This window comes from Mobula hypostoma, chromosome 6 (genome assembly GCF_963921235.1).
Source record: "Mobula hypostoma chromosome 6, sMobHyp1.1, whole genome shotgun sequence".
Classification (NCBI taxonomy): Eukaryota; Metazoa; Chordata; class Chondrichthyes; order Myliobatiformes; family Myliobatidae; genus Mobula; species Mobula hypostoma.
Window position 1 is genome coordinate 130238332 of NC_086102.1, and position 15523 is coordinate 130253854.

The window sequence follows — 15523 nt, forward strand, 5'->3', positions numbered from 1 at the left end:
GGAGGGAAAGATGTACTTAGTGGTGGGATCCCGTTGGAGGTGGCGGAAGTTACGGAGAACAATATGTTGGACCCGGAGGCTGGTGGGGTGGTAGGTGAGGACCAGGGGAACCCTATTCCTAGTGGGGTGGCGGGAGGATGGAGTGAGAGCAGATGTACGTGAAATGGGGGAGATGCGTTTAAGAGCAGAGTTGATAGTGGAGGAAGGGAAGCCCCTTTCTTTAAAAAAGGAAGACATCTCCCTCGTCCTAGAATGAAAAGCCTCATCCTGAGAGCAGATGCGGCGGAGACGGAGGAATTGCGAGAAGGGGATGGCGTTTTTGCAAGAGACAGGGTGAGAAGAGGAATAGTCCAGATAGCTGTGAGAGTCAGTAGGCTTATAGTAGACATCAGTGGATAAGCTGTCTCCAGAGACAGAGACAGAAAGATCTAGAAAGGGGAGGGAGGTGTCGGAAATGGACCAGGTAAACTTGAGGGCAGGGTGAAAGTTGGAGGCAAAGTTAATAAAGTCAACAAGTTCTGCATGCATGCAGGAAGCAGCGCCAATGCAGTCATCGATGTAGCGAAGGTAAAGTGGGGGACAGATACCAGAATAGGCACGGAACATAGATTGTTCCACAAAGCCAACAAAAAGGTAGGCATAGCTAGGACCCATGCGGGTGCCCATAGCTACACCTTTAGTTTGGAGGAAGTGGGAGGAGCCAAAGGAGAAATTATTAAGAGTGAGGACTAATTCCGCTAGACGGAGCAGAGTGGTGGTAGAGGGGATCTGATTAGGTCTGGAATCCAAAAAGAAGTGTAGAGCTTTGAGACCTTCCTGATGGGGGATGGAAGTATATAAGGACTGGACATCCATGGTGAAAATAAAGTGGTGGGGGCCAGGGAACTTAAAATCATCGAAAAGTTTAAGAGCGTGAGAAGTGTCACGAACATAGGTCGGAAGGGATTGAACAAGGGGGGATAAAACCGTGTCGAGGAATGCAGAAACGAGTTCGGTGGGGCAGGAGCAAGCTGAGACAATAGGTCGGCCAGGACAGGCAGGTTTGTGGATCTTGGGTAGGAGGTAGAAACGGGAAGTGCGGAGTGTGGGAACTATAAGGTTGGTAGCAGTGGATGGGAGATCCCCTGAGCGGATAAAGTCGGTGATGGTGTGGGAGACAATGGCCTGGTGCTCCTTAGTGGGGTCACGATCGAGGGGTAAATAAGAGGAGGTATCCGCGAGTTGTCGCTGTGCCTCGGCAAGGTAGAGGTCAGTACGCCAGACTACAACAGCACCCCCCTTATCGGTGGGTTTAATAATAAGGTTAGGATTAGTGCGGAGGGAGTGGAGAGCAGAGTGTTCCGAAGGAGTGAGGTTGGAATGGGGACAAGGTGCGGTGAAGTCAAGATGCGCAAAGTGGCAGTTCTAGACTAAACTTAAATCACTGAAGAATGCATGACAGTTGTGGCAGAGCTTGAATCCTATCACCTTTTAGAAAGTGAAACGAAGTGACATAGAGGACAACAAGGCTTCACTCCCAGATGAGCTCAATACTTTTTATGCTCGCTTCACAAGTCAAAACATGGAGGCACCTTCATGAACTCCCACAGCTCCTGATGACCCTGTGATTTCAGACTCTGAGGAAGTTGATGTGAGAGCATCCTTCAGGAGGCTGAACCTTGGGAAAGCATCCTGCCCAGATGGGATATCTGGCCGAATATAAAAGACTAGTGCTGATCAACTGGCTAGAGTGTTCACCGATGTCTTTAACCTCTTACTTTGGCTATCTGAGGTACCCACCTGTTTCAATTCAAGTCAAGTCAAGTCACTTTTTATTGTCATTTCAACCATAACTACTGGTACCGGACATAGTGAAAATGAGACAACATTTTCCAGGACCATGGTGCTACATGAAACAATACAAAACTACACTGAACTACGTAAGAAAAAACACAAAAACTACACTAGACTACAGACCTATCCAGGACTGCATAAAGTGCACAAAACATTGCAGGCACTACAATAAATAATAATAAATAATAAACAAGACCGTAGGCACAGTAGAGGGTATAGGAGGTTGGTGTCAAGCCAGGCTCTGGGTATTGAGGAGTCTGATGGCTTGGGGGAAGAAATTGTTATATAGTCTGGTCGTGAGAGCTCGAATGCTTTGGTGCCTTTTTCCAGATGGCAGGAGGGAGAAGAAGAGTTTATATGAGGGGTGCGTGGGGTCCTTCATAATGCTGCTTGCTTTGCGGTTGCAGCGTGTGGTGTAAATGTCTGTGATGGCGGGAAGAGAGACCCCGATGATCTTCTCAGCTAACCTCACTATCTGCTGCAGGGTCTTGCGATCCGAGATGGTGCAATTTCCGAACCAGGCCGTGATGCAGCTGCTGCTCAGGATGCTCTCAATACAGCCTCTGTAGAATGTGGTGAGGATGCGGGGTGGGAGATAGACTTTTCTCAGCCTTCGCAGAAGGTAAAGACGCTGCTGGGCTTTCTTTGCTATGGAGCTGGTGTTGAGGGACCAGGTGAGATTCTCCTCCAGGTGAACACCAAGAAATTTGGTGTTCTTAACGATCTCTCCGGAGGAGTCGTCGATGTTCAGCGGAGAGTGATACTGGTGCCCAAGTTGAACATGGTAACCTGTCTCAATGACTATCGTTCAGTAGCACTTACATCCACTATAATGGTGCTTTAAGAGGTTGGTGATGAAACATTCAACACCTAACTGAGAAGTGACTTGGATCTGCTCCAATTTGCCTATGTCACAGCAGATCAACTAAAACTCTGGTTAGGCCACACTTGGAGTATTGTGTCCAGTTCTGGTCGCCTCACTATAGGAAGGATGTGGAAGCATTGGAAAGGGTACAGAGGAGATTTACCAGGATGCTGCCTGGTTCAGAAAGTATGCATTATGATCAGAGATTAAGGAAGCTAGGGCTTTACTCTTTGGAGAGAAGGAGGATAAGAGGAGACATGATAGAGGTGTACAAGATAATAAGAGGAATAGATAGAGTGGATAGCCAGCGCCTCTTCCCCAGGGCACCACTGCTCAATACAAGAGGACATGGCTTTAAGGTAAGGGGTGGGAAGTTTAAGGGGGATATTAGAGGAAGGTTTTTTATTCAGAGAGTGGTTGGTGCGTGGAATGCACTGCCTGAGTCAGTGGTGGAGGCAGATACACTAGTGAAGTTTAAGAGACTACTAGACAGGTAAACGGGACCTTTTCAGAATGGCAGGCGGTGACTAGTGGGGTACCGCAAGGCTCAGTGCTGGGACCCCAGTTGTTTACAATATATATTAATGACTTGGATGAGGGAATTAAATGCAGCATCTCCAAGTTTGTGGATGACACGAAGCTGGGTGGCAGTGTTAGCTGTGAGGAGGATGCTAAGAGGATGCAGAGTGACTTGGATAGGTTGGGTGAGTGGGCAAATTCATGGCAGATGCAATTTAATGTGGATAAATGTGAGGTTATCCAGTTTGGTGGCAAAAATAGGAAAACAGATTATTATCTGAATGGTGGCCGATTAGGAAAAGGGGAGGTGCAACGAGACCTGGGTGTCATACACCAGTCATTGAAAGTGGGCATGCAGGTACAGCAGGCGATGAAAAAGGCGAATGGTATGCTGGCATTTATAGCGAGAGGATTCGAGTACAGGAGCAGGGAGGTACTACTGCAGTTGTACAAGACCTTGGTGAGACCACACTTGGAGTATTGTGTGCAGTTTTGGTCCCCTAATCTGAGGAAAGACATCCTTGCCATAGAGGGAGTACAAAGAAGGTTCACCAGATTGATTCCTGGAATGGCAGGACTTTCATATGAAGAAAGACTGGATGAACTGGGCTTGTACTCATTGGAATTTAGAAGATTGAGGGGGGATCTGATTGAAACATATAAAATCCTAAAGGGATTGGACAGGCTAGATGCAGGAAGATTGTTCCCGATGTTGGGGAAGTCCAGAACAAGGGGTCACAGTTTGAGGATAAAGGGGAAGCCTTTTAGGACTGAGATTAGGAAAAACTTCTTCACACAGAGAGTGGTGAATCTGTGGAATTCTCTGCCACAGGAAACAGTTGAGGCCAGTTCATTGGCTATATTTAAGAGGGAGTTAGATATGGCCCTTGTGGCTACGGGGATCCGGGGGTATGGAGGGAAGGCTGGGGCGGGGTTCTGAGTTGGATGATCAGCCATGATCATAATAAATGGTGGTGCAGGCTCGAAGGGCCGAATGGCCTACTCCTGCACCTATTTTCTATGTTTCTATATGGAGGAATCTAAGGTGGAGGCTTATATCGGAGGCAGGGTTTGAGGGTCGGCACAACATTGTGGGCCGAAGGGCCTGTACTGTGCTGTACTATTCTATGTTCTATGTTCTGAGATGCCAATTCATTGGTTCTTTGCTCATCCCTGGAACATCTGGCCTGTAAAAATGCATACATCAGGATGCTCCTGATTGATTGTAGCTCGACATTCAATACTATCGTCCCCTCAAAACTATTCAATAGCTTCAATCTCTAGTCTCTGAATAGAAACTGGATCCTCTCTTTCCTCACTTGCGGACCACATTCAGTTCAGATAGACAATATTTCTTCCACAATCTACATCAGCACACGTGAACCACAATGTCATGTGCATAACCCCCTTATCTTCTCACTTTATACTTATGACAGTGAGGCTAAGTACAGCTCTAATGCCATAGTTAAGTTTGCTTATGAGACTGCTGGCATTGGCCAAAACAAAGATGGTGACAATTCAATATATAGAAGAGAGATTGAAATTTTGGCTGAGCGGCATCATTAAAGGTAAAGCCCTCCCCATCATTGAGCACATCTACATGGAGTGCTATCGCAGGAAAGCAGCATCCCATCATTGAGGATCCCCACCATCCACGCCATGCTCTCTTTTGATTGCTGCCTTCAGGAAGAAGTTACAGGATCCTCAGAGCCCACACCACCAGGTTCAGGAACAGGTATTACCTCTCAACCACGCAAACACGAGAAAATCTGCAGATGCTGGAAATTCAAGCAACACACACAAAGTGCTGGTGGAACGCAGCAGGCCAGGCAGCATCTATAGGAAGAAGTACAGTCGACGTTTCGGGCCGGGACCCTTCGTCAGGACTAACTGAAAGAAGAGATAGTAAGAGATTTGAAAGTAGGAGGGGGGGGATATCCAAAATGATAGGAGAAGACAGGAGGGGGAGAGATGAAGCTAACAGCTGGAAGTTGATTGGCAAAAGGGATACAGAGCTGGAGAAGGATCATGGGATGGGAGGCCTAGAGAGAAAGAAAGTAAGTGGTGGGGGGGAGCCCAGAGCAAGATGGGAAACGGGCAAGGAGTGATTGTGAGAGGGACAGAGAGAGATAAACAAAGGGAAATAAAAATAAATAAGGGATGGTGTAAGAAGGGGAGGAGGGGCATTAATGGAAGTTAGAGAAATCAGTGTTCATGCCATCAGGTTGGAGGCTACCCAGGTATATATAGCCACACTCAGGTTGGAGGAACAATACCTGATATTCCATCTGGGTAGCCCTCCCTCTTTCTTTCTTTCTCTCCAGGCCTCCCGTCCCGTGATCCTTCTCCAACTCTGTATCCCTTTTGTCAATCAACTTTCCAGCTCTTAGCTTCATCCCTCCCCCTCCTGTCTTCTCCTATCATTTCGGATCTCCCCTCCCCCTCCCACTTTCAAATCTCTTACTATCTTTTCTTTCAGTTTGTCCTGACGGAGGGTCTCGGCCGTAAAAGTCGACTGTACTTCTTATAGATGCTGCCTGGCCTGCTGCATTCACCAGCATTTTGTGTGTGTTACGTCTCAACCATCAGTCTGTTGAACTTATATGGATAACTTCACCTGGCCCATCACTGATCTATTCCCACAACCCATGGACTTACTTTCTAGAACTCTTCATCTCATTTTCTTGAAATTTATTGCTTATTTTTTTATTCTTATTTCTTTTTTTCTTTCTTTTTATATTTGCACAGCTTGTGGTCTTTTGCACATTGGTTGTCCATCCTGCTGGGTGCAGTCCTTCATTGATGCTATTGCATTTCTTGTAGTTATTGTGAATGCCCACAAGAAATTGAATCTCAGTGCTGTTTAGGGTGACGTATATGTACTTTCATAATAAATTTACTTTGAACTTAGCAAATGTTAGCATCATTTGTACTCAAAATGCAACATCAATGAAACTCTAGTTTCTCTGTCTTCAACAGTGCCAGAGTACGGGGCCCCTCAGTAGACCTACAGAACTCAGTGAATAACTGAAAGAGCAGGGCAATTGAATTTCCAAAGTACACAAAGGGGTTTGTTCAGTCACTCTAAATTATTGGAATTAAATGTTTTCAAATCCGGAATTATATCTTCTAATTGATCTTATTAATAATTATATCTTTTTTAATGTTTGTAACATAAGTTTTCAATCAGTGATTAAAGTTTAGTAAATTACTAATTTTAAAGCAGAATTCACATCTGCTCATCAGGTTTTCTACCACAATTAAATTGATATGCTATTATTTTTCACATAATTTTAAGTCAAACTGTTCTTTTCTTACCCTTTTCTTTAGGAGACCGTAACAAATCCATGGCTGAAGGTATGTGTTAAACCTTGACTCTACCTAATTATTTTATCTGAGTTTTACAAAAATGCTGTGTTGTGAAAATACTCTATTGAACCCAATTTGCTATAGTTTATGTATTATGGGAAGGAGGTGAGAGCTGGCGGTCCAGTTTCTCTTCTTAAAATGTTGTATGTGATTTCATTATGTGAGGACAATTATTAATTTTTGAGTCCCATATGATACTGATGCTGTCATATTGAGGGGCAGTCCATTTTTTGAGTCATTATTCTTGGTTGTAAAATGCCTGTAGTAGTAGATCTGTTTCATGATCAACCAAAAGATTGTAGTCTGAAGGTAGATCTTAAAGATAATTTGTGAATAGGCAGAGCTCGTAAGTTAGCAACAATGAAGGTAACTGTGGGAGAAGACTTGAAGCCAAGAATAAATTGAGAACTCTAATAGAATAACACTTTTACTCCCTTGTGCTGCAGGTTCCATAAACCAGTGGTCCCCAACCACTGGGCTGCGCGGAAGCGATATGAAACGATATGAGTCAGCTGCACCTTTCCTCATTCCCTGTCACGCACTGTTGAACTTGAACCCCTCCCCCGGTCAGCCGGTCCGCAAGAATATCGTCAATATTGAACTGGTCCGCGGTGCGCAAAAGGTTGGGGACCCCTACCATAAACCCATTTCACTGAGTAATGACAAAATATTCCAAAAGACAGATGGATCATATGATTATCAGTTGGATGAGCCCCATTAGATAAAAGATGTACACAAGTATTTGATCAGTGTTAATTATTGTAAGAATCTATTTATCTGTTCTTTAGCTTGCTTATTGATACTATACATGCACATTTCCAGGACTGCCAATTTGGATTTAACATCAGGTTTCCACACTAATAGTTGCTTTTCTATTTCATCTCACATATTTTAATCAGATGCAGCTTTATTATCACTGATGGACTTTATGTTGTGAAATTTGTTGTTTTGAGCCAGCAGTACAATGCTAGACAACATAAGATCACCATAATTTACAAAAGAAAATGGCAAAAGAGGAATAGCAAGGTAGTATTTGTACACTATTAAATATCTGATGGTGGTGGGAAAGAAGCTCTTCTTAAAACATTGAATGTGGGACTTGTACGTCATCACTGATGATACTCATGAGAAGGGAGCATGTCTTGGATGGTGAGGATCCTTAATGATGTGTGCCGTGATGATGGGAAAGGCTGTGGCTGTGATGTAGCTGGCAGTATCTACAACCCTATGCAGCCAGTCAGAATGCTGTCCAGCATGCAACTAGAAATTTGCTAGAGTCTTTGGTGATATATAAAGGAGACAGAAAACAAATCAGTCATGATCAAATGGCAGAGCAAACTCAATGGACTGAATGGCCCAATTCTGCTCCTATTATACCAAATCTCTTCAAACTCCTGATGAAGTATAGTCACTGGTGTGCCTTGTTCATGATTGCTTCTGTATGTTGGGTACATTGATCTTCTGAGGTGTTGATGTCCAGGAGGTAGAAGCTGCTCACCCTTTTCACAGCTGACTCTTCAATGAGATGTGTATGTGTTATCCTGACTTACCTTTCCTGAAATCCACAATCATTTCCTTGTTCTTGTTGACATTGACCACAAGGTTGTTGCTGTGATACCACTCAACCAACTGATGTTTCACTCCTGTACGTTTTCTTGCCACTGAGATTCCGGCAATAATAGTAGTGTCACCGGCAAATATATAGATGGTGTTTGAACTATGCGCAGTCCACACAGTCTTGAGTGTAGAAAGAGTAGAGCAATGTGCTAAGCATGCGATGAGGAGGGTCTGTTATTACCAGTTTACACTGACTGGTCTCTCAATGAGGAAGTCAAGGATCCAATTGCAGAGGGAGATACAGATGCCCAGGTTTTGATATTTATTAATTTAGTAATGACGAGATAATGGTGTTGAAAACAACTTTCCTCATTTAAGTTTGCCTTTCAGGAAACATTTTTCTTGTAGTTGCCATTGATTATTCCTTTGGCAGCATTGGTTTTAGTGCCAATTTACAAACCGAGCTGTCTGGAAGTTCTGCACAAAACATAGGTATTTTCTGAAATGGAAACAAATGCTGGAAAAGCTTTGTAGGTCAGATCTCTCTCTTTCCATAGATCCTGCCTGACATGCTGAGATGTTTAAGCACATTTATTTTCACTTTAGATTTCCAGCATCTAATGTTTTTTGATGTTCATTTGTACTTTCTGTCTCATATCCTGCTGTTGAAGAAGTGGGAAAAGCCCTGCAGAGAGTGCGATCATAGTTTCAAAACATAAACATTTTATTTAAAGTTATCACTGTGATACACTGAAACAAAAAGGTTTCAGTGTAATTATTGTTTGAAGTTAAGGAATGAAGGAAGTGTAAAAGAACAAAGTTTATTTTTAAAACAAACATAAAGGGCCATTAATCTGTGTAGTATGTTCCAAACTGACCAATCATGGGGCTCTTGTGGTTCAGTGAGCCCACTACAATAATCTGAATGCAAGTGGTCTGTGGAAAAGAAAATTATGCTAATTGCCAACTATTGATTAATTATTACTGCAAATGTGTGGTGTGATGAGAGCTTTACTTTTGACTGTTTGTAAACACTGAATGATACACAATTGGAATTTAAATACAGGTCGACCTTCACTTAGGAACTTTATATGTGTTTTGTTTTGATATCAGAGTAGAAAACCAGTGTACAAAGCAGTTCTGAGGTCTTTATTAATATGTGACATTCTGTCTTCGCCAGCTGTCTCGAAACTGCCCGTCTTCACCAGTTGAATGTAGTTTGTTCGGTTTAAACATTTTAAGATAAACACAGTTGCCTTAGAATTAAAATTTAATTTTCACTAACAGATCATTCTGAAGATGAAAAGTGTACTTTCAAATTCTGCGTAAAAGACTAATAGGTAAAGGGTTTCACTCAGCAGCATTTTTCTGTGCTTTGACTTCCTAATTCCAGTGACATTTAAGAAGGAGCTTTTGAGTTTCATCATTCATCCCATGTAATGAGTTTATGGATAACTTTAAAAATTAAATGCGGCTCCTTGGTATTGCAACAGTCAAACTAATTAAGTAGTGCTCAGAAAATGATGCAGTCTCTTCCTGCATGTAGCAAGACAGACAGCTTTCAAGAATTGGCTGATAACGTATATGGAATGTGAAAAGTAGGCCTGATTTCCAACAAAATGCTGTGCTCTTCAAAACACATAATAGATGCTTTTTTTTTTGGAAAATTAAAACCCTTTTCATTCACTGTAATCTGTTGAACTATTCAAAGGAGAATTATTAAAATACTTAAGGGAGTGTTTGAAATCTTGCTGCTGTGAGCCACAGCTGAAATCCTTTGAATGTATTTGCTTGTACTAGTTATTTATTTTACATTTCCCGTGCCCTTCTTGTCCTCAAATTTCTTGATGCAGTTAGCACTTTGTGATTACTTAGTCTCACTCAGGATAACAGATCTTAATACAATTTGTTAATGCATCGGTCTTGATGGCATCATGCTTAGATGCCACCAAATTCCCCAATCAGGAGCTACTAAAAAAAGTCTAGTTTTTTTTTTGTTATTTTTAAAAAATATTCTTCATGGTTATTGTTCAAGAACCATATATGACCAGTTTCCAAGTTTAAAAAAATATTCAGGAAAGAAAAGATTGTAAATTTGAAAACATATTGAATTAAAGAACTTGCAACTGTGCATTGTTGGATTTCTGATGTTCATGAGAAGCAGCCTGCCATTAATCACATCTTGGTGTAAGTGATTTATCTCTGCCAAGGGCTGGTGCGCCCTCTGCACCCAGCCATGTATTTCTAGCATATTTCCACATGAATTGGTGGATTGCCTTGGGCACTTCATTAAAGGGCAAAAAAATATTTGATAAGGCTGTCAGCCCTTCAGAAATCAAACTTCAGAATAACCAATGGCAGAAAGAAAATATAGCAACACAAAAGAAGATGTGATTTTTTATTAAAGGGTAACAGATGAGGTTCCAAGTAACAGGTTTCTGCAACTGAAGATGTAAAGGACGATTTACGTTGATAGCTACACCAGGCAGTCAGCCTACTTGCAAGCCTTCAGGCATCGATAGTTATCATTAATAATGAGGTGTACTTTAGCATGATGTATGAACTATTAAATAACTACTGGTCAGATCGCTTTTAGTTCTTGAAATTTTTACAATTTCCTTTTGTTGTTTTAGTGTTTAAAGTTCATTACCACTCTAAATATTAATGTAGGAGATATTTCCACAAATGAGTATCTTATGTGCTCCATAGTTTTGGAAGAAAATAGTCTTGGCCGTAAATATATTTACATTGAGAGCAATGTGACAGACTGAAATTGAAACAGATAGATGGCTAAATACACATTACGTGAACTTTGTTGAAGTCCAAGCTTTTACTGAAATATCTGCAGTATTATGTCTATTTCATACTGTGTATATTGTATTCCTGGGTACCGATGGAATTCATATTTAAAACAATTCTTTTCTCCTTGAAATTGTTTTTGGAAAAAATCCCCTGTTGATCTGCAACTGGGAAATATTTTCTCCACAAATGCTGATGGTCTGTTGAGTAAATCTTCCATTTTCTGTTTCCATGTTATATTTCTAGATATGCAGTACTTGGGATCAGAAGCATCAAAAGCCTCAGTTCAAGGAAACAAATAAAAGGCTCCAGTCAAACTTTATAATTATGTCTCATTGGTTCCTATCTCAGCCCAATTTAGTTAATTGTGATGAGTTTGCATTTGTCTAGGCCTTCAAAATTTATCACTACCTTCTCTGTTGACAGTAGTGAGAGAAAAATGCTAAAAACAGAACGAAGGTATTTATTCCAGAGTCCTGGAGTGGAGATTCATGGAACTTTGATCTTTATGGGATTGTCACTAAACATGTGTAAGATATCAATGGAATACAAATTGTTTAATTTGGTGCGTATCTCAAAAAATATTGGCATTAAAAGATGAATGCTGAGAAACTGCAGGGTCAGTTCTTTGTGAAATTACCAAATTGATTCAGGAGAAAACAAGGGTTGATCAAGAAGATGACCTCAAGACAATCAGAATTACTACGGAATGAGAAGGTCCTGCCTCAGAGTGCTTGTTGATTTATTTGGGGAAGTGCCAATTCAAATTAGTTACTGTGTAAAAGAGGAGAACGAAAAATATGGACAAGGAATGCATCAGTGTGTCATAGAGAGTAGTTTCTTCAGAATTCTGAAAGAGAAAAGGAACATCCAAAATGAAATGCTCATTCTTCATCACATATGGGCACAAATGGCAAGGCAGGTATTTAATTATCATTTATACTTAAATTGTGGTGAGGTAGCTCCTGGAATTGCTGTTTAGTCTATGATCAAGTTACTCTGGTTGGATGTTTTAGAACTTTTATTCCAGCATAGCTGAAGGGTTGACAATAGATTTCCAAGTGGAAGATGTGCACTTTGAAGGGAAGCTAACAGATTCTTATTTGCCTCCTCCCCTTGACTTATTAGCTCGGAATGGTTAGAGGCTCGGGGGCTGTCATTAAAGAAGTCTTGATAAGTTTCTGCAGTTTCCTGATACTGGAGAAAGTGTACATTTAGGCTGAGGGTTCAAGTTTTTTTCTTTCAGACCTTCCCAGATTTCCATGTCATCAAGTGTATTGTATTTTTTTCTGGAGCAGGTGTATATTTAGAAGTCTTATTTAGAGATACAGCATGGTAACAGGCCCTTCCAGCCTAATGAGGCCGTGCCACCCAATACACCTATATATCCAATTAACCTACTAACCCACATGCCTTTGGAATGTTGGGAGGCAAGCAAAGCCCCTGGAGGAAACACAAGTCACGAGGAGAACATAGAAACTCTTTACAGATAGAAGGAATTGAATCCGTGTCGCAGGCACTGTAAAGCCTTACACTAGCCACTATGTTACCATGCCTCTTTAGATCTTCGCTTCTGCTTGCCAAATTCTATTTATTCAGTGCATTTTGCCATTTCTTGATTTAGATGAAGTAGATTTAATTGGTTGAAGAATAGCTTCAGTGAGCATCACAGGAGGAGGTCCAGATGTCCTCATATATCCATCACTGAGTAATTGCCGAAGAGTCTTTTGCACTGTGATTGGGAACTGTGGCTCCATCAAAGATGGGATTGTTTATTGAGCATCCTCCTGTTAGTTCTTTTGCTGTTCTCCAACATTCACAGTTGGATGGGGCATGGCTGTGGAACATTTGATTTGATCAGTTGGTTGTGATAACACTTAGCAATCAATGGCACGTTGCATCTGATGCTTAGCACATTTGCAGCTGTGATGTAGTTTTGTCAGATTAGCATCATGCTTTCAGGAAATGGTGAAAGATCTGTTTAAAGTGAAACTGATGGGATAGAAGGGAAGGTTAAGGGAAACCCTATCTTTTAAATACCAGCAGATGAAATACCATCCTTTAACATCTTCCCTTTCACTATTCAGGTTTCTAAAAATTCCTTTCAGAACAACAGCAATTTATTTGTATTTTCAGTTTATTGTGTGCTATTCACAGTGAAGTCTCTGCAGCAGTCATAGAAATGGTGGTCACTCTTTTTTCACTTCAGGTTTCTGATCTGTCAGTTTAACTTTCCATTGTATTTCCATGTTGAATGTTCTCAGTTTCTTGCACAGCTCTAATGAAATTCAGAGGAACATCTCATCATCTGAATAAGCAATATTCCTCCACTTCATTGATATTTTCCTTTTCCATTCCCTCCAGACTAATTAGATTTTGCAAATTTTTTGTGTCTCGTCTGCCTTTCACCCAATAACTTATATTCCCACCTATACTCTCCTCCCCTACACTATTGTTATTTAGAAAAATGCTGGCAATAAAACAAATTTACAGTTCTCATGGTAGGTCTAATGACCTAGAAAATAACTATGTCTAGTTCTGCACTGATGCTGCTTGACCAGCTTGTTGACCTCCTGTCCCATGATCCTCTCGTATCCCCTTTTGCCTATCACCTGTCCAGCTCTTGGCTCCATCCCTCCCCCTCCTGTCTTCTCCTATCATTTTGGATCTCCCCCTCCACCTCCAACTTTCAAATCCCTTACTCACTCTTCCTTCAGTTAGTCCTGACGAAGGGTCTCGGCCTGAAACGTCGACTGTACCTCTTCCTACAGATGCTGCCTGGCCTGCTGCGTTCACTAGCAACTTTGATGTGTGTAGCTTGTTGAATATTTCTAGTGTAACACGCTGCAAGGTTTCCTCGTTTATCTAAATAGCTGGGTTTGAAACACAAGATTGGTCTTTTATTATTTGCATAAGGTTTTTTCTAGTTGAAGTTTTTAATTTTTCAATTTGTTAAGAATATCAAGATCTTATCTGCATTTTCTACGTTGTGGATATGAAAGTTCTTGAAGTCATGTCAGAGTGTGTATCACCTCAGCAATTTCAAATCAGGGTTTGATAGTTGTAGTTAATATAAAGATTGGGCACTCTTTTATGGACAAATCTTTGCTATTTAGTACTCTTGTGTGCCTTTAAAAACATTTTTTATCCTTTGCTTTGTATGCCATATCAAAAAATGTAGGGTAATTCTAGGCAGTTTCCAGAGTAGGTTACATGGACAGCACAACACTGGGCCAAAGGGCCTGTAATGTGCTGTAGATTTCTATGAAAACCACTTTACACTCAGTGCTATTATATGTGTTTACTTTGACAGTCTGATTGCATGCTGAACTATTTTTCTCTCGAATGTGAGTTAATGAGTCATGTATGTAATATGGTGTATCAATGGAACTTTTGATGATAACCTGTGGAAATCAGAGTACGTAACAAAAATTCAATAGGTTCCGTACCGGCCAATGTTCAAAACTACCAGTCGTAATTGGAATGAATATAGTTAATTTCCAGCACAGTTACAGTGAGATGGAGGAACTGAGGGAAATGCATGTTAGTAGGGAAGTGGTGTTAGGTAAACTGAAGGGATTAAAGGCAGATAAGTCCCCAGGGCCAGATGGTCTGCATCCCAGAGTGCTTAAGGAAGTAGCCCAAGAAATAGTGGATGCATTAGTGATAATTTTTCAAAACTCTTTAGATTCTGGACTAGTTCCTGAGGATTGGAGGGTGGCTAATGTAACCCTGCTTTTTAAAAAAGGAGGGAGAGAGAAACCGGGGAATTATAGACCGGTTAGCCTAACATCGGTGGTGGGGAAAATGCTAGAGTCAGTTATCAAAGATGTGATAACAGCACATTTAGAAAGTGGTGAAATCATCGGACAAAGTCAACATGGATTTGTGAAAGGAAAATCATGTCTGATGAATCTCATAGAATTTTTTGAGGATGTAACTAGTAGAGTGGATGGGGAGAACCAGTGGATGTGGTATATTTGGATTTTCAAAAGGCTTGTGACAAGGTCCCACACAGGAGATTAGTGTGCAAACTTAAAGCACACAGTATTGGGGGTAAGGTATTGATGTGGATAGAGAATTGGTTGGCAGACAGGAAGCAAAGAGTGGGAATAAACAGGACCTTTTCAGAATGGCAGGCAGTGACTAGTGGGGTACTGCAAGGCTCAGTGCTGGGACCCCAGTTGTTTACAATATATATTAATGACTTGGATGAGGGAATTAAATGCAGCATCTCCAAGTTTGCGATGACACGAAGCTGGGCGGCAGTGTTAGCTGTGAGGAGGATGCTAAGAGGATGCAGGGTGACTTGGATAGGTTAGGTGAGTGGGCAAATTCATGGCAGATGAAATTTAATGTGGATAAATGTGAGGTTATCCACTTTGGTGGCAAAAACAGGAAAACAGATTATTATCTGAATGGTGGCCGAAAACGGGAGGTGCAAACAGACTTGGGTGTCATTATACACCAGTCATTGAAAGTGGGCATGCAGGTACAGCAGGCGGTGAAAAAGGCGAATGGTATGCTGGCATTCATAGCAAGAGGATTCGAGTATAGGAGCAGGGAGGTACTACTGCAGTT

The 15523-nt window shown here is 41.5% G+C and overlaps 1 protein-coding gene across 5 annotated transcripts in view; it reads left to right on the forward strand.

The window, feature by feature from the left end:
* Positions 1-15523, forward strand: part of LOC134348399 (double-stranded RNA-specific editase 1-like) — a 336189-nt gene that overhangs the window by 195417 nt on the left and 125249 nt on the right. For 4 of the 5 annotated variants that reach the window (XM_063051701.1, XM_063051702.1, XM_063051704.1 and 1 more), the window contains one exon: positions 6548-6574. The exons of the other annotated variant lie outside the window; for it this stretch is intronic. In XM_063051701.1, coding sequence (XP_062907771.1) covers positions 6548-6574 — 27 coding nt within the window. The remainder of the gene's footprint in view (positions 1-6547; positions 6575-15523) is intronic. 5 annotated transcript variants of the gene reach the window in all.